This window comes from Dermacentor andersoni, chromosome 6 (assembly GCF_023375885.2).
Source record: "Dermacentor andersoni chromosome 6, qqDerAnde1_hic_scaffold, whole genome shotgun sequence".
Lineage (NCBI taxonomy): Eukaryota > Metazoa > Arthropoda > Arachnida > Ixodida > Ixodidae > Dermacentor > Dermacentor andersoni.
The window spans coordinates 120,066,711-120,086,635 of record NC_092819.1 but is presented as its reverse complement, the minus strand read 5'-3'; the positions used below and the strand labels follow the sequence as shown (position 1 = coordinate 120,086,635).

At 45.9% G+C, this 19,925-nt stretch overlaps 1 protein-coding gene across 1 annotated transcript in view; it reads left to right on the top strand.

Annotated features, from left to right (window-relative positions):
* The window catches only part of LOC126522198 (sodium-dependent multivitamin transporter-like), an 83,773-nt gene that overhangs the window by 23,372 nt on the left and 40,476 nt on the right, over positions 1 to 19,925 (top strand). The window contains exon 5 of the mRNA XM_055066301.1: positions 18,546 to 18,632. Coding sequence (XP_054922276.1) covers positions 18,546 to 18,632 — 87 coding nt within the window. The remainder of the gene's footprint in view (positions 1 to 18,545; positions 18,633 to 19,925) is intronic.

Here is a 19,925-nt window from a genome sequence, read left to right as displayed (position 1 = left end):
ATTGTTGATCATTTGAAGACCCTCGTGAAGCGACAGTGGAATGAGATCTGTAATTCGGCTGATGGTAGACTCAAACGTGGAGGTAGCTGGAACCTCCTCACACACTTGGCAACGAGAATGACACAAGGACAAGCAAGAGAACAGCTATAGCTAAGTTGGTTCATCAGGAAAGCCAAGATAAAACAGAGTGGGATATCGTGGATAGTCTCGCAGCCAAATATCTCCCACTTAAACATCCTAACGAAGGAGAGGAGAGCCCTGAATATACGGGAGGCATATGTGAAGAACTTGACCGTGGCTTCACTGAGAGTGAAGTGAAGATCGGTGGCTGGTCCTGACGGAATAACTGACAAGATATTAAGAAATCTTGATGATGAATCAATTACTTATTTAACTGAACACTTCAATGAATGCTGGGGAAAGGGGTATACTCAGAGGAATGGAGGGTGGCCTATACTATCCTCATACCAAAGCCAGGCAAACAACTCACTCTGGACAACCTCCGTCCTATTTCCTTGGCGTCATGTCCAGGCAAAGCTATGGAACATGTCATCCTAAATCGACTCACGAAATACCTTGAGCAGAACGACATCCTTCCATACAACTAGATCGGCTTTCGTCCCGGGCTGTCAACTCAGGATGCTATGGTGCTGATCAAAGACCAACTCATACAGGCCAGCCCAGCGGATACGAAAGCTCTTTTAGGATTGGATGTGGAAAAAGCTTTTGATCGTATAAAGCATGAGGCAATACTTAACGTTCTCGCGGAGATGGGTTTAGGTAAGAGACTTTTTAATATGACTAAGGACTTTCTTAGAAATAGAACTGCACAACTCATGCTGGGTCAGCTTAAATCTGAAGCTAAGAATTTGGGAAATAGGGGCACTTCACAAGGGGCTGTGCTCTCACCTATGCTATTCAATTTAGCAATGTCCAAGGTTGCAAGAAACCTGGAGAAAATTGAGGGTATACATTCTGTGATATATGCCGATGACATAACCATATGGAGTGCCAAGGGTAATGTAGGACTGACAGAGACCAGATTACAGGAAAGTTTATATGTTGTAGAGAACACACTGAAATACATGGGGTTCAAATGCTCGGCAGCCAAATCAGAACTCTTAGTCATTAAACATCGCAGAAAAGGTCGTAAACCAAGAGGTTACATTCGGGAAGCTGAGCCGAGAGTGTGCTTATACACTCATGAAGGATCCGCAATCAGGCTAGTTGAAAAAATCAAGGTTCTTGGGTATCACATAGACGGAAACAATGCTAAATATAGAACAATACAATATATTGTACGCACGGCCACCCCGGTACAAAATCCACACTGTTATAATAAGTTAATAATAAGTCTGTTAATAATAACAATATCTCGAATAAAACAGAGGAAGTCATTAGATTACTAAGGAGAATTACCAATAGACACTGAGGCATAGGAGAAGACATCGCTTTGAGGCTAATACACGCCTTTTCTCTCTGTCACTTCACTTATGTGGCTGGATTATTCAAATGAAAGCAGGCAGAGCTTAACAAACTTAATGTGATGCTCAGGAAGCTCGTTAAAGTAGCCCTAGGGATACCTAGTAACGCTGCAACCGACAACCTCATGAGTCTAGTGGTGCACGACACAATGGAAGAAATCGCGGAGGCCCAACAGGTAGCACAACACGAAATATTGACAAAATCACGAGCTGGCAGGAACATATTACAGGCAATAGATGCAGAATTTAATACATCAAGGAGCCCAATAGAGGCTGAAGTAGAATTAAAGACTGAAGTTAGGAAGAAGATCAGAACCAACCCTCTCACCAGAAACATGCATCCAGAAAATAATGTCGAAAGGAGAAAGGCAAGAGCTAAAGCACTCTTGCAGGAAATAGAGCAGCAGAATCAACTGGCAGCTATACTTGATGCTGCCTGGGTAAAAGGTAAAGAGGCATATACGGCCTTGTATCAAATTATCAAGGGAAGGTGCAAGACGCTCTCACTATTTTTACCAAGGACCCCATGGTTGCAGAACAAGCGGCAATTGCTCTAGCCATCAGGAGTAATAAGCGGGCCTGCATCTAAAGTGATTCGAAATCCGCAGTAAAGTGTTTTGATAAAGGCTACGTAGCTGGAGTTCCAGCTAAACTTTTTGAAAACATTGGGATTATGAGAAGTGAAATCCGATGGTTTCCTGCGCATAAGGGGAAAATTGATTAGACTCGGGTAAATATCAATGAAGTTGCTCATGACTTGGCACGACGACTTGCTAACCGTGACAGTCACAACCGAGCCGTTCACCATCAAGCCAGGGAATCTAGAGATCATTTAGTAACATACAATGACGTTATACCAAACATTACTATTCAGGACGCAGACAATTCCCATTGCCACATTCAAAACTGAATAGGGCTCAGTCAGTCTCGCGGCGCTTATTGCAAACGGGTACATATCCCACACCGTATAGCATTAATAAAACATATCCAGAGAGGGAGATTAAGATGGACTGCAATGATTGTAATGTCATCATTGGAACCAGACATATGCTGGCGGGGTGTCCCGCGACTCTCCCCAACCTCGTTGAAGAATGGACACAGTGGGAGAAAATGATTCAAACACAATTGTTTCAAGACCAACTAGGGGCAGTCCAGAGGGCCCATGATGTCGCTTAAAGGCTTGGCCTGACAGTGCCAACGAGGGAGCGGTCCGCATTGGCTTAAGAAGTTGAGCCTCCGGACCTCATTACAATAAAAGTTTTCACACACACACACACACTAGGCCTACAAGGTTGGTTTAAGATCTCTTGGGCTATCCCCATTTCAACTTTTTTTTCACGCTATGTCACAGAAACCGCGAGAACTCGCAATGTGATGTGACATGTATACAGTTATTATCCGTGATTGGGCCGAAGAAAAGAAAAAAATATAACTTTTTTGGGGGATTCTACGTCTTTCCCGCAATTAGACCAGGCTGTATGGACGTTACGTGTGTGTTACACAACGTCAAAAACTGCGAAAACTAACCAAGTAGAAATCACGTGCGCGTACTAAAGCCACATTACATTATTATGCCGAAGAGAACTCATATCTTTTCGGAACAGCTGGAGACTACCCCGTTCCGAAAGGAATAAAAGATACCTGCCGACCAATCGCTATGGCACTGGCTAGCCGGAGCTGCCGGAGAGAATTAATTTCTCTTTGTACAACAAACGTTTTGGTGGCAGTATATCTACTAGAGCTCTTTCTGCAGACATGCGACATCACTTTGCAAACTCTTATTCGCTGAGAATTCATTTTAGTGGTCATTGGTTACAAGGTTACAAGAGCGACGTGGACGAGAGCAGAAGAAAGGACAGGAATGGCACGAGCAATAGAATATGGAGTGCTTGGGCTCGGGCTCGGGCTCGGTTATTTATTAGGCGGCATTTCTTTTGGCGGCGAAGTGCCCGGTCATGGGCCTTCTATGTCTTCCAGCTTCAATGGCATCCGACGAGTGGCTGCGCAGGAGCCGTGGCGTCTTAACAGCCAGCATCACGAAAACTATTACGTTCAGGTCCGACGAACGGCCGGCCTCCGTTCCCGATGCCTCTCAGTTGGTTTATCCCGTTACCCACCTTATTCGGTAAAGCACGGAGCTCGTGAGATTTGACAAGCAAATCTTGGACGCCACTGATGACGACGCTTATGCGAAATAACTCGAGGCAGTGACCGAAGACGGCCTAAAAGTTTCTTACCCATTGCCCCCAGCTGGTCCTTTCTTCGAGAGCTTGCGAAGCAAACGAAGGTGGCGAGTGCCTTAAGTCCGGACGCAACTCTACCGAATGCCGACGACGGCGGTAGTGACCGCACCTGAGCAGAAAATGAGGTTTGTGACTGTTCACCTCGCATACCAACAAAATCAATTACTACCAGTCACGGGACCGCGCCGCATCATCGCGCAGTGGTTCTGCCAAAACGGCCAATTCCTACGATTTTCGGCGAACTTCCCAATTGGCAGCCTTTGTGGGATCACTTTAGTGCCACAATGCATCTGAAGACATACTTTTTGCCCCTAGAGGAATTGAAGCATCTATTATCATGCTTGACTGCACAGCGAAGAGAGTAATCGATGGCTTTCGATCGACTGAAGAAGATTATAGCAACAACATCAAGATTTTGACAGTGATTTGGTCGACGAGCCTTGCTCATCAACGAGCACGTTGACCAACTCCTCGCCTTGCCACCAGTCAAGTCTTTGGAAGAGGTCGAAAGACTTCGGCTGTTCTACGATAAGGCCCAGTTTCGGGTCTCCGCATTGACCAGTTTGGGTGTCTCACCTGATCGATATAACATAGTCCTCAACTCCGTACTCATGAAGTGTGTGCACGACGACCTCGCGATATTCTATCGCCAGAAGCCAAAGGAAGCGTTGGAAGACACGTCGGATGATACGACTCCTCTAAAGAGAGCTCGGGAGGCTACGGAAATGCTCTTTTCTACGCATTCAGATTCAGGTAGGAGAGGAGGGCAGGCCAGGGCGCCGGACGTCCGAATCCTCGCGTTGCCTACCAGAAGATGACGTCCTATTTCTCTCAACACCAACGAAACATCTGCCAACGCCATCCGCGCTTGCAACTGAGTCTGTACCGTTGCGGAAGAAGCCTGCCCAGTGGTAATACCGTTGTGGAATGCAACGTCCAAATTTCTGCGTATGAATAATAGGCTCGGTTGTGCAGCACTAGATGTTGCTACCATTGCACCAGGGCCATGCACGTGGCACGATTTCGCCGACATTCGCACAGTATCGTGTGCAGGAAGTGCCATCGCTGTGATTTGAACATTATCTGCTAATTATTTAGTGCAGCTGTATCAACCTGAACAACCGCGACGACAGTGGATCAAGACACACCGTGCCTTTTCATCGCGTGGTACCAGTCCGTCTCCGGTGACATTTGTTCCAAGCGCCCTGGGGGAAGTCAGTGCGGTCCTGCTTTAGATAGAAAGAGACTGCATTGAGTGGGAATCACGAAGGTGTCTCGTGCGCGCTTTTCTCGAGAGCGACAGCCAGGACACCTTTATTCGAGCGGACCTTTCGAAGGACCTCAAGTGTCCGGCCACTCGAAGTTCAGCCACTCGAAGCCTCGCCAAGTCTTGCGCACTCATCGGATAGTTTTAAATCTGCGAGGCTAGCACAGCAACATCGCGGTAACCGTTGAGGCTCTGGAGGTATCTGAAGTGTGTACCGTCACAAGCACGTCGCTCAGCAATATAGTCTTGCAGCTTCTGTTGGAGAAGAGATATGACGTTGCTGAGAACATTCACGCTAACAGATGACAGCCAGATGAATTAAGCGTTTTACTTGTTTCCGATGTGTACTGGAATGTAGCCGCTGGAATCATTCATAATTTGACGAGTGATGTAACAGTCGTGGAAACCAAGTTCGGAAGGAAAGCTCAGGGAAGCGTGGAACTCAAAGGAGGCTCCCCGCCAACGAGTCCTCTGTTCCTGATTTGCAGCACGACTTCTATTCGTCATTGCGATCAATCTGTCTGCAATGTGGCGTCCCGATCTCATTGCAATTGACACATCTATAGCAGAAAAATGGCGAGGCTCACCCAGAAGTTGAGGTATTGGAAGAGAGCATCTATAAATTTGATGGGCGCTATCAACTACCGCTAATGATACAAGCTCCAGGGATACATTCAGGCAGCGATAATTGAAGTTTAGCCGAGCGCCCTAGGCGAGTCCAGCTCAAAAGGTTTCTACAACAGTGTGAACCCCTAAAGCAGTATGACGCGTATTTGAACAAAAAGCACGCAGAGCGAGTTGGCAAAGACCTACCGCCAAAGAAAAGTATGTATTATATTGGCACGTGGACTTCTAGAAGTTTCTGGAGTTTGTGAAGTTTCTGGAATGATATCGATGGTTCTACCCGCTGTCTATTCACCGAACCTTGTGTAATGTGAGTGCATGTATGCGTGACGCGAATAGTGTAGACCTTGCTGCAAAAGGCGCGGGCACCAGAGATTACTCTGGAACGTTCTATGGCTCATGTATAAAAGGTGACGCGCTTGACCCGCTGATCAAAGTTTCGACGATCGCCGACTCTGTTCGCCGCTATCGTTGTACTTTAAGTATAGCCTGCTTTTGTGGGCACAGGTTCGCGAAATACAAGTTAGTATCGTGATTCACAGTATTCCTACTGTGTTCTTTACCGTCATTACTACGTAACAATATGCCCCATCATGCAGTTGTCCGCCGAATCGCTGTCACGACGAAGCTTCGTGTGGTGTTCAGTGCTTCCTTTTAAAGAATATAAAGATCGGTGTTGACATTGTGCAGCTCCTAATCATTTTCCCATGTCACCCAGTTGTCCTAAATACGGATATGCAAAAGGCATACTTGCAGATATTTATGCTGTGATTACCCTGGAGTGACCAGTTGTCCTCAGATGTTCCACCGATGGTTAAGTGGATCATGACGCAGGTCTCATTCGGAGCCTCATCCAGTTCTTTTTTCGCTACAGGCACCACTCGCCATGACGTATCGGCATGTCGAGAGCGATATCCAGAAACTGCGACTTTGCTGGAAAAGGCCTTTTGCGTCAATGTCCTCATCGTGGGACTTCCGAATGTAGATAAAAGTGCAATAGTGTACAGTGAAACACACAATATTCTCTGAAGCAAGCATGGAACTGCGCAAGTGGGCTTCTAATTCAGATGTTTTGCGGAAACTCTTCCTGTGCGACAACGTTGTTATGGAAGACGAAGCCGGAGAGAATCCCGTAGTGAAGGTGCTAGGCGTACTCTGGGAGCGCGAAGTAAAAAAAGGTTCTCTTCGCTATGCGCGAAGCGTCCGACTTCGCAGTGAAAAAGCCTTCTACATAGAACATGGAGCTTCAGACATTAGCAAGGGTGTACGATCCTTTGGGGTATCTAGTGCCATTTACGCTCAGAGCAAAGCTGCTCTTTCAAGACCTGTGCAAGAGGAAATTCGCATGAGACGATGCCCTTCCCTAGAGACAACAAACAAGCCGGAAGAGTTGGCATGCTCATTTGGCCAGCATGTACCCCGGTATCCTGCGAGCAACTGATGCAGCCTTTTCAATCAAGCTACACGTATTCCCCGTCAGACACAAGTACCAAAGTGTACGGCGCCTGTATCTACGTGCGTGCGTGCTGAACAAACAGCACCTACAAAACACAACTCCTGATACGGAAGAGCTGTGTTGCACCACTAAAGCTCATTTTTCTTCCGCGCCTGTAGCTATTAGCATGCGTCATCGGCGCTAGTTTTAATGGATACGTCAAGACATTGCCATTGATGAGCTCTGTTCCAGTTCACTTTTAGACCGACTCACTCGTCGCCTTATACTGAATTTGGAGCATGCCAAAAAAAAAGAACTGTTCGTACGCACGTCGTCGAGTGCCGCGATTGACGGCCTGACATCGCCGATACAGAGGCACAATTGTGACGGAAAAGACAACCAAGCAGACCTGTAGACATAAAAAGTGTAATTTCGCTGTCGTTTTTTGTCAGCTTTATGGTTCCACGGTCCAACCTAGCTTCATGAACTGCAACATCCCATTACTACTCAGTATGCCAAATTGCCAGAACAATTTGAAGACTTGGTGACTGACAGATGAGACGTCAATGTATCTTGCAGCTTTTATTACAGCTCTTGTTATAGTATCTTTTGACAGGAAGAGTACACTGAAGAAACTAGAATCACCGATTGGGGAGTCTACCTGTTTGCTGGAAACACGTTGTCGAAACGATCTTCGGCTGCTGGACAAATAACCGCAGCAGAGCTTTACGAAGCGCAACATTACAGGTTGTAAAACGTCCAAGAAATTTTCTTTGAAGATGTGAAAGCGGTGCGCGTAGGGCAAGAGCTACCACCCAAAACTGCAGTTGTTCGACTATATCCCTACCTCAAATGCTTTACTTCGTGTGGGCTGTCGATTGCAGGAGCTCGCAGCCTCCTTGAACGTCAAGTACCGAATCCTGTTACCAACAAGGCACGCATTCACATATCTCATTGTTTTAGATGCGTGTGAGCACGTACTCCATGGTGGAGTCTTGGCCACGCTTTCTGAGCTCAGAGAGGGGCTTTCGATTGAAAAAGGACGGCAGACCACTAAAAGGGTGCTAAATAGTTGTTAAATGCTAAATGCTAAATATCTCATTCATACTAATATGGATGAGATAGTTCAAGTGGCTGAGGAGTTCTGTAGAGATATACACAGCACCCGTGGCAAACACGACAATAATAAAAGAGAGAATAGTGTAGAGGAATTTGAAATCCCAGAAGTAATGCCGGAAGAAGTAAAGAAAGCCTTGGGAGCTATGCAAAGGGGGAAGGCACCTGGGCAGAATCAAGTAACAGCAGATTTGCTGTAGGATGGTGGGCAGATTGTTCTAGAAAAACTGGCCACCATGTATACGCTAGGCCTTATGACCTCGAGCGTACCGGAATCTTGGAAGAACGCCAAGATAATCTTAATCCATAAGAAAGGGGACGCCAAAGACTTGAAAAATGATAGACCGATCAGGTTACTGTCCGTTGGCTACAAAGTACTTACTAAGGTAATGACATGGTCTGGTATCCATGTTACTAAATTTGAAAACTAATACATCGTGTGGTCCTGACAATATCGCAAACGTATTCCTACGACGATATGCTTTACCTCTTGCAAAATTTTTCGGTTATTATTTTTCGCACTTCTTTGCTGACTTCACAACTACCCAGTGATTGGAGGACAGCCCGAATTGTACCCATCTTTAAAAAGCGAGGCCGCCTGACACTAGACAATCAGCGTCCTATTTCACTAACTTCGCAAGTAAAATTATTGAACATATCATAGCTACTAGTATAACAAACTTCCTCGAGGAACGCTGCATATTTACCAAATATGAGCACGGATTTCGGAAGGGACTATCAACCATAACACAACAGATGTAGCGGGTCAGCACTCGGGCCGTCTTCCGGTCACATCCGGTGTACCTCAGGGCAGCTTGTTAGGCCATTTGCTCTTTATACTGTATATTAATGATATTGTTGACGTTGTTCGTCCTGGTGTAGAAATAAGATTGTTTGCTGATGATTGTATTTTGTTTAAAGAAATTAATTCCACTAACGATTACAGCGATCTCAACAATAGTGTGGACAATATACATGATTAGTGTTTAAAATGGGGAATGACCCTTAACACGAGCATATGTGTTTCCCTTCGAGTAACTCGCCAAAAAAAAATGCGCTGTCATATACCTACATATTAGGGTCTTCACCATTACAAGAAGTAAATTGCTATATATATCTTGGTGTAACGCTCAATTCAAACCTGTCTTGGAATCTTCATATTCCTAATGCTTGTTCATCCGCCTTCCGCAAGCTTTGTGTTCTTAAACATAAGCTTAAAACTGCTCCCACTAATGTTAAGCTGCTCTGCTATACTGCTCTTGTGCGGCCAAGACTGGAATATGCGTGCATTATATGGGATCCTCATACTAAGCGCAACATTGATTGTCTTGAACGTATTGAGAAAAATGCCGTAAGGTTTATTTTTAACAAATTTTCAGCATTATATTGACCTTCTGATTTAATACAAGCAAACGGCATTCCCGTATTACAGGCACGAGGGCAAAAATTTAGATTCGAATTTTGTTCCCAACTTTAGGAAAACAAACTAGCGCTAAACGCATCAACATATTTGTCGCCCTTAACTAGCCGGCCGACCCGACACCACAATGAAAACGACCTAATCCCATGTTTTGCTCGCACATACATATTTAGGTTTTCTTATGTGCCGAGAACCATTAGTGAATGGCACTGCCTTATCAAAACAAGTGGTCAAACTGTGAAATAAGCTTTCTGAGCCTGTGAAATTGTTGCTTTTTTTCGTTGCTGTTTCTTTTGTATTTCTTGTATTTGTATCGACCACCCTGCTTGGACTATGAGTGCGCAGTATTGTATAAATAAAAAATAAATAAAAATAGAATCAGGAACGCCTTAGACTTCTCTCAATCGTAGGACCAGGCAGGATTCCGTAAAGGCTACTCAACAATAGACCACATTCACACTATCAATCAGGTGATAGAGAAATGTGCGGAGTATAACCAACACATATATAGCTTTCATTGATTACGAGAAAGCGTTTGATTCAGTCGAAACCTCAGCAGTCATGGAGGCATTGCGGAATCAGGGTGTAGCCGAGCCGTATGTAAAAATACTGAAAGATATCTATAGCGGCTCCACAGTCACAGTAGTCATCCATAAAGAAAGCAACAAAATCCCAATAAAGAAAGGCGTCAGGCAGGGAGATACGATCTCTCCGATGCAATTCACAGCGTGTTTACAGGAGGTATTCAGAGACCTGGATTGGGAAGAATTGGGGATAAGAGTTAATGGAGAATACCTTAGTAACTTGCGCTTCGCTGATGATATTGCCTTGCTTAGTAACTCAGGGGACCAACTGCAATGCATGCTCACTGACCTGGAGAGGCAAAGCCGAAGGGTGGGTCTAAAAATTATTCTGCAGAAAACTAAAGTAATGTTTAACAGTCTCGGAAGGGAACAGCAGTTTACAATAGGTAGCGAGGCACTGGAAGTGGTAAGGGAATACATGTACTAAGGACAGGTAGTCACCGCGAATCCAGATCATGAGACTGAAATAATGAGAAGAATAAGATTGGGCTGGAGTGCGTTTGGCAGGCATTCTCAGATCATGAACAGCAGGTTGCTATTATCCCTCAAGAGAAAAGTGTATAACAGCTATGTCTTACCAGTACTCACGTACGGGGAGAAACCTGGAAGCTTACGAACACGGTTATACTTAAATCAAGGACGACGCAACGAGCTATTGAAAGAAGAATGATGGGTATAACGTTAAGGGATAAGAAAAGAGCAGATTGGATGAGGGAACAAACACGAGTTGATGACATCTGAGTTGAAATCAAGAAAAAGAAATGGGCATGGGCAGGACATGTAATGAGGAGGGAAGATAACCGATGGTCATTTGGGGTTACGGACTGGATTTCAAGGGAAGGGGAGCGTAGCAGGGGCGGCAGAAAGTTAGGTGGGCGGATGAGATTAAGAAGCTTGCAGGAACAACATGGCCACAATTAGTAAATAACCCGGGTAGTTGGAGAAGTATGGGAGAGGCCTTTGGCCTGCAGTGGGCGTAACCAGGCTGCTGCTGCTGCTGCTGCTGCTGCTGCTGCTGCTGCTGCTGCTGATGATGATGATGATGATGACGGTGATGATAAAATAGTTGTTCATCTTCCGCCAAGAGAGTGCCGTTTGTTCCGTTGACGGAAGACTAAATCACCGAAGCAAGTTTGTTCTCTGTAGTTGGTTTGGATTACTGCAGAACCCTCCACATGCGTGATGTGGCTGCTACTAGCAAAACAGCATACATGCTGTTCCTCTCGTGTGCCGTCACTTGCGCCATCCACATAGAATGGACGACCAATATAACAACGATCACCACAGTTCTTGCCTTTCATCATTTTGTTTCGTAGCGTGGAATCATGGACACTAATATAGAACGGATTACGAATATAACAACAACCATCACACTTCTTGCCTTTCATCATTTTGTCTCGCAGCGTGGAATCATCGACACTATATACTCGGATATCACGCGGTCTTTGCGCAGCTGTGCGCGAGTGCTTAAGGCGATTCTGACGACTCTCCAATAATACGCTGCTGATGTCAAGATTAAATGGAAGTTCACTAGAGATAGAGCTCCCTGCTGAAGAGGCTGGTAGGAGCGCCTGATGAGACTACCAAAACACGCATTCAGACGTTCACTTGAGTACAGCAGTATCACCACCTCGGTCATCTCTACCATGCTATGCGAGGTTGAAGCGCTCATAAACGGCTGACCACTTACTTATCTCGACAGCAACCCGGATGAACTGCAAACGCTGACTCCATCGCACTTCTTGCTCGGAAGACGCGCCGTATGCTTTCCGCAAGAAGCCAGCGTTCCAGATGGCACGTCATCGACAAGAGCGGAGCTGCTCCGCCACACCCAGTATTGTGAGTGCCTCGCAGCGGAGTGAGTTATGTATCCGATGGAAGCGGTTGTCCGTGTTCTTACTTCGGTACACGCACAACAGCCCTTTTCGTTCACTACTCCAGCTGCGCGAAGGTGACGTGGAGCGTGTGCATGACGACAGCGCAGGTCCCTTATTATGGATGCTGGACAGAGTTCTTTGAGTGCATCCAGGAAAGAACGGCATTACCCGCTTTTGTGCACTTCGGCTAGCTCCTGGACAGATAATAAGACGATCCGTTCAGAAGGTGTACGTTTCCGAGCCAACTACGGAGCACCAGCTGCCAAGTGTTCAGCTTGGCCCAGTTGGAATATGTTGATCATTGCCGACAGTGGCCATTGGGAGCAGAAGAGAATATAAGAAAAAAGAGGAAGGGTGCGAGTAAAATAATAAAAAGATGGAGTGCTTGGGCTAGGGCTCGGGTCTTTAGTACGCGACAGCTCCATTAATGAATTGAACTACCGTTCTGCGCAGCCGCGTTTTTCATCCACCAGCCGCAAGCGAAACTAAGGAAAGCAGGCAAAGCGCAGGCGCCAGCACCGCTATGCGCTTGCGATTACCTACTTTCACTTAGCTAGCTCTGACCCATCTAAACGCTCTCGACTTCTGCGCAGTCCTCTCCACTTGGCAGCCAATTACGTAAGAAGTGTCAAGCCACGCACTGCTATTCGCTTTGAAAACAAACGAAAGTCAGCTGTAAACGAGGGGGGCATTTAATTGTACGGTTCAAACAACGCCGCGGGGCCCCGCCCTCGTCAACGGTTACGTAAATATAACGTCGGCAGATTGGGTTAAGATCAGAATGAAATCTTTTTACGTTATAGAGCCCCTGGTTATTAGCAAGGAACCTAGTACAAAAATGCGTAAATGCGTTCGAAGAATCATAGATAGCCATAAAACGTCCATTTTTATGTTGAAGCGTTTTGAGTGAGCGCGAGGAAGGCAAAAATTCCTGTCTTCAATTACATCAATACAACTCGTTGAAAGCGTTTAGGGCAAATGTACGTTTGAGCCACATTCTTGAGACGCTCATCAACCTAGCTTTCTTCCTCGCGATGTATATAGATATTCTCGCTTCTTTCTTGCAGCTTCCTCTCATTTGCCAGAAACTTGGGTAACTAGGCAAGTCCGCAATCACCCTTTGTACGTGTCCTTCCACGAGTCTTCACTGGTCTCTAGTGATTTCAACAATTTTGCCATCGATATGAGAGTGCGTCTCCAGGATGTCAGCTCCCACCTCCCCCTCCCCCAAGAAAAGCGGGCGTCATAAAGGCGTGATTTCACCGACAGTGAGCTGCCAAAACGAGAAATTGCGTGCTCGCATGCAGCTCAGAGAATACAGGTCACATGAGGCTAAATAAGTCACGACGTATTTTACACGTGTAACCACTCGTACAGCCAGCCCCACAAGCAGTTCCCATAAGGAACGCATGCGCGCCAAAGACGCAATCGGAAACCTAGGACCCTATAACGTAAAACTATTCCAATATGTTTTATTCGAATCTCCTGACGTCATATTTGCGTTACCGCCGACGCAAGCATCGGGCGGTCACCCGCACGTTTGTCCGAACAGACCAATCAAACTTTCTCCTCGTTCATAGCAGGTCACTCTTGTTTGCTTGAAAAACGAATAACATTGCCTACACTGAGCGGCTTGTCTTATTTGATTGGCTGACAAGAGGCGAGGAGCACGCTCAAATGGAGAGGGATTCGATGGGGCCGTGCCACTGCCCTGAAAATGGGTAACCGGATCTAGAGGGTTGTGCCGGCGTCTGCGATTGGTCCGCTTTGCCTTACTTAGCTTGCGGTGGCTGGTCGAAAATCGCGGCGGCATGCTACGGAAGATTAAGAATGACGCTGAAATGGATGCTCAGCAAAGAAGAGTTGGCGGAACAAGGTCGTAAACGTGCTGAAAGTGCTCGAAAACGTTACGCGGCCGCACAAAAAGTTTTATTATACCTAAATAAGCTCATTCTCTCCGGCAGGTGGGAGTCGCCAGTGCCTGAGCGATCAGAGGCAGCTATCTTTTATTCCGTTCGGAACGGGGCAGCTTGTGGCTATTCAGAAGAAAATTCAGTTTTGTTCGGCATATTAATGCATCTTTAACGCGTACACGTCTCTCTGACGCGGTGAGTTTTCGCGGTTTTGTGACATCGCGTGACAGGCAGGTGAAACGGGTGCAGCCCGAAAACTTTTGACCAATAGCCGAGGGCGAATAGGGGTCGAATCATAACTAACTATTTTCTTTAGTTCTGTCAAATCATGCATAATCAGTGTGTACACGTCATATCAGATCAGGAGCTATCACAGTTTTCGTGACGTCGCGTGACAGGCAGGTGAAGTGGGGATGGTCCAAGAAAGTTTTTGACCAATTGCGGAGGGCTGATTGCGGAATGGGAATAGAAAAGCTTGGAATAGTTTTACGTTATAGTGCCCTAGAACGCGACCTTTTACACAGACTGTGCGAACCAAGGTCAATTCACATGGGCACGAAGGTGTGGCTGTAATGCGGTCTCGTGCGACTAAGCGGCCACCACACCTCGTGGAGCAAAACACTAGTTAATGAATATTGTGCATCAAATGCGTCACCAACGGAAACACTTGAAAAAGTGCCGACATTGGGCGCTATAACGTAAAACTATTCCAAACTTTTCTATTCCAATTCTGCTATCAGCCATCCACGATTTGTCACAAACTTTTTTCGACCACCCCCACTTCGCCTGTCTGTCTCGCGACGTCACGAAAACCGCGATACCTCCCCATCTGATATGATGTGTACACACTGACTATGCATGATTTGACAGAAAAAAAGAAAAACAGTTATTTCTGATTCGACCCCTTTTCGCCATTAGCCCTCGGCTATTGGTAAAAAGTTTTCGGGCTGCACCCACTTCACCTGCCTGTCACGCGACGTCACAAAACCGCAAGAACTCATCGCGTCAAAGTGACGTGTACGCGATAAAAATGCATTAATATGCCGAACAAAACTGAATTTTCTTCGGAATAGCCGCAGGCTGCCCCGTTCCGAAAGGAATAGAAGATGGCTGCCGCCGATCACTCAGACGCTGGCGACTCGCACCTGCGTGCGTGTATTTGCGTATAATAAAACTTCTTGCGTGGCCGTGTAACGTTTTCAAGCACTTTAGGCACGTTTACCCCCTCATTCCGGCAACTATTCTTTGCTGAGGGTCCGTTTAAGCGTCATTCTTGAGCTTCCGTTGCATGCCGCCGCGATTTTCGACCAGCCACCGCAAGCTAAGTAAGGGAAAGCCGACCAATCGTAGACGCCGGCACCACCCTCTTCATCCGGTTATCGACTTTCAGTGCAGTGGCTCGGCCCCATCGAATCCCTCTCCACTTGAGCGTTCTCCTCGCCTCTTGTCAGCGAATTAGATACGACAAGCCGCTCAGTGTAGGCAATGTTATTCGTTTTTCAAGCAAACAAAAGTGAGCTCCTATGAACGAGGAGAGCGTTTGATTAGTCTGTTCAGACAACCCTGCGAGTGACCGCCCGGTGCTTGCGTTGGTGGTTATTCAAATTTGACGTCAGGAGATTGGAATAGAAACATATTGGAATAGTTTTACGTTATAGGGCCCAGTGTCATTCCAATAGGAAAATGTGTAGTCACAGGCTGTTTGCTTCCATCCGCGAGTATTTATGAGTGTGAAACTGTGCAGGCTTTCTTAAGTTTGCTCATGGTGATGCATACTGAGATATTCCGGGATTGCATTTCCGTGTTAACATTGTAATGTCGTCAGAACTCGCTTTCGCGTAGCCTTAAAGAGTAATGCCAATATTTATAGCACTAACCTTATATTAGATAAGTATTTTTGTTTTTAACTGCCTTTTCACTAAAAAATATGTTTTATCTATGTCTTAAGTGCTAGAGAAAAATCACAGCTTGCATGCGTGTTGTGTTAGGGAAAGTTAAAGATTGGTTTTTGTGAAATATTTCAATGTAGCAAGGCCTTTATATTGACAACAAAATAACGGATGTGTGTTGGTACTAAGAACCACATGCGTGTGGGACTCAGTTCCATATCTGTACAAACCCATTGATCTTAATTTATGCAACACTCTAATGACTCACCGGTGTAATACCTACCGTTATATAATGAACTTTGATTGTGAGGCGATGTTGTGGCGAATGTTCTCACTTACACTTCATTTGCACTGTTGTGTGCACTTTGCATGGCTCTTTGTATGCGATATGATGTGAGCTGTCACAGAAGACGACTTGGCGAAAGTAGCCTTGAACGGGAAACGGTGACTTTTCTTCCAGCGAAAAGTTCGCGCCGCGGAATATAGATGGCGTCGCGATGCCTCCACAAGCCGCCATTGCAGGACGTGTGGGCTTCTATGGGAGCTTCCATGAGAGATCTACCTTGGTACAAACCGCATGTGCCAACAGTTGAGTCCAACTGATAAGAGAGTAGAGCTTGCTACGAAGGAAGCGGCACAAACGTCGATGATAATGGCGGCATCACGCACTATCCCCCACTTGAACAACAGACGTTGGTTCTATAAACGTTGGTTTTTAGATTCTATGCACGTGTATGTGGCCTACTAGGTAGAACATCCAGCTTTTGTGCTCGAAGAACCTGGCTAGAATCCCATCACCGGTCACATATTTATCGCAGAAGCCAAGCAGGCCACTGGTTGCAATGTAAAGTCAAAGAAAATTTCACAATGAAATTTAGAATTTTCCGCCCTAAAAGGACGTGGCTGCCGAAGCGAAAAAAGCAGACGTGGTTCGCCGTCTGAAGTGCGTCAAATCTGAAGCTTAGGTAGACGTTGATCTCGTTAAGAAGATGAGCATACCCGCGACACTGGTCTTAGTGTGCTTTAGTTGCATCTTTAGGACCAGTTCCGCTAACACCGGCATATGCTAGCAATTCAGACGCCACCACTTGTGCGCTTGTGCCAAACGTTACATGCGACCTGTGGAACAACGACCGATTTCTTCGGTCATCTTACAAAGCCGATGTAGTGGGGCGTGGGAGGGCGCCTACTTGGTTTCTCAGTCGTATTGCAGCAGAGCTGACAGCACACCACTTGCATCACGCAAGACGAACTTATACAAATGCCAAATATACGCAGTGTCCTGCCGTGTCTCATCGCGTGAAATCCGAGCGCAGCCGCAAGTAGCGTTCAACTAAAACTTCCTATCACATGGCGACATGGTGGCCACCCTAGAGGTCAATCCGGAAAAGTCGGCGATATATGTATTCTTCAGGCGTGCCGCCGTGTCTCTACAGGATATTTTAATGCGAAAACATTCGAGAGTTATAGCTCAGTATGCTTACGGGCCAGCCGGCCCAACGGGCGATCGGCGATGGCAGCGGAGCGACGCACCAATGGAAGAGAATTTAGCTCAGCAATCCCTCGCTCGGTCGAGCTCAGCGCTTTGCTGCGCCACCACTCGAACAAGGTTGGACTTAGAGTGAAAAGACCTGTACCCTCGCTTGAGGTTCTCGATCCCGGTCATCCACTTCAAATTGTCTCCTAATGGCGTCGTTGCTGAAATATCTCGAAGAACACAGAGGTCGCCTTCAGTGATGAAACACTTCCGAGTGTGTATCACCTGCAGACGAGCCAGCAATGCGTTTGAAGATGACGCCGACCACATGCCGCTATTTCTGCAGCTGGTCACCATGTTTGTTTCGCAAAAACGCTGGTGCGCTGCGGGCGGTCCGCTGGGAAGATGAAACCCACAAGCGAGCGACCCGCTCCGTAAACACGCTGGCCGCCCCAGCGTACCACACGTGCGTAGTAGCGTCTCCGCTGGCCCACTGGCCCGTAAATGCGCTGAACTATAACTATGCCCCATGAAGCAGAAAATCCAGTGAGCGTCCGGCATTATCGTTATATGGTACCAAAACCCAGGTGACCAAGTGATGACGTCGCGTTCCCGGTGCTGGACCTGCAGCGGCTCGCAATACGAAACTGAACGTTGAACACCCACGGCGTCAGACGGGCGCTGCGGCCGACACCTAAAAAATCGACTTTGCCCAATTCGAAAGTTCAGTTTACCCACGTTCAAAACCAACCTGCCTCACTCAAAAAATTTACTTGGCCCACGCCGTAAATTAACTTCGCCCAAACCGAAATTTGAACTGACCCACGTTTAAAACTGATGTGGCCCACTCTCAATATTGACTTGGCCCACCCCAAAGTCTGGCTGGCCTGCCCAGAATATTGACCTTGACCCATTAGAAAATTGAGGTGCCCCTCGCTGGCCACCGACCTAGCCCGCTCCATAAATTGATTTGGCCCACCCCCAGAATTTGGGTGATTGACCCTCAAAACTGACTTTCCCCAATTCGAGCACATGACCAAATGAAAAGTTTCGCGCGGAAGAGTCATACTGCTTTCGCGTTCCATGCACGTAAGGATGTTTAACTGCCTTTGTAACGTTTTGTTTGTGATGCTTTGAATAAAATTTTTTTCACCGTGCACAATTAAGTTCGCGAAAACGTCAAAATTTTCTGCCTCATCGGACTCTTACAACGCAGGTCTTCATGATGGTCTACAACGGCATCACGTCAGCATTCGCGGGATTATGCCTGCTTGCCGTGCTGTTCCCATTTGTGCACTGCAAGGTACGTCTCGACATCTCTGCTTTAGTTATATACAGGGTCTCCCAAATATCATGCACCAAGATTCAAAATATGCAAGTCACACCTGGCTGGACAGAACCAAGGTAATCTTGTTTGCCATCACTTGGAGATGCTCGGATTATTTCTTTTTGCACTCCGCCTAATTACATAAGTGGTCCTAATTATCTAATCGACTTCTCAAATATTATAATTAGATTAAAATTGTCAATGAAAAAATTATAGAGCAACATGAGAAATGACCTATACGGTCTTCTATTGCTCGATACGTGCGACATAAAAGTATTTTCCGAGCGTCAAAGAGGCCCGCGAAAAACGCAATGAGCCTCATAGGACCATTTTGCGTGTATATTTTTTTCAGTCATTATCATCTTCGTGGATATTGTAGATATTCCAGGACACTGTGTTAAGTTAGGGTTTTTTCATAAATTATACTTATCAGACTATGACAGCGCTTGCAGATGTAATTATTGCAAATGTCCGCAATTAACCCAGATATCTTAAACTGAACCTTCAAGTCGGCCTTAACTTGTCACTTACTTTCACGACATATGTAAAAAAATGCACTGTTAAGTTCGCAAGAAACCCGAAGAAATCTTCTACGAACCTCGCAAACAAACAAACAAACAAACAAACAAACAAACAAACAAACAAACAAACAAACAAACAAACAAACAAACAAACAAACAAACAAACAAGCAAACCAACAAACAAACAAACAAATAAATAAACAAACAAACAAACAAGCAAATAAACAAACAAAGAAGCATGCCAGCAAACAAACAAGCAAACAAACAAACAAAAAATGATACAGAATAACTGTTTGATAAGCTCACATTTAGAAGAAAACCATCAAACCTTCACTGCAAATATTACATCTAATGTGAACGCTATTTCCACACAATTTAAACGCAGTGTGACGTAATTTGACTGGTGAGTGAGAAACATAGTGGGCAATGGCCATATAGCATTTTAGGGCACGCAGTTTAGGCTTTGTTTGCACAGTCTATAATCTAGTCAAGCTTTCTTCTCTCGCATACACTATTGGATGTTACCTTTGCCCTGTCAATGTCAACTTTGTTCCACGTTGACTTCGTTGAGAATGTTGGGCACACTTCCTGTGTTGTTCGTAAAGTACGGTCTTAAATCTCCTGATCGATATGTATAAATGTTTCGCTCAAAAGGCACCATTTAAGCCCCACAGTTTTTACCCCCCACAGTTGAGACTTTGTTTGCACAGTCTATAATCTAGTCAAGCTTTCTTCTCTCGCACACACT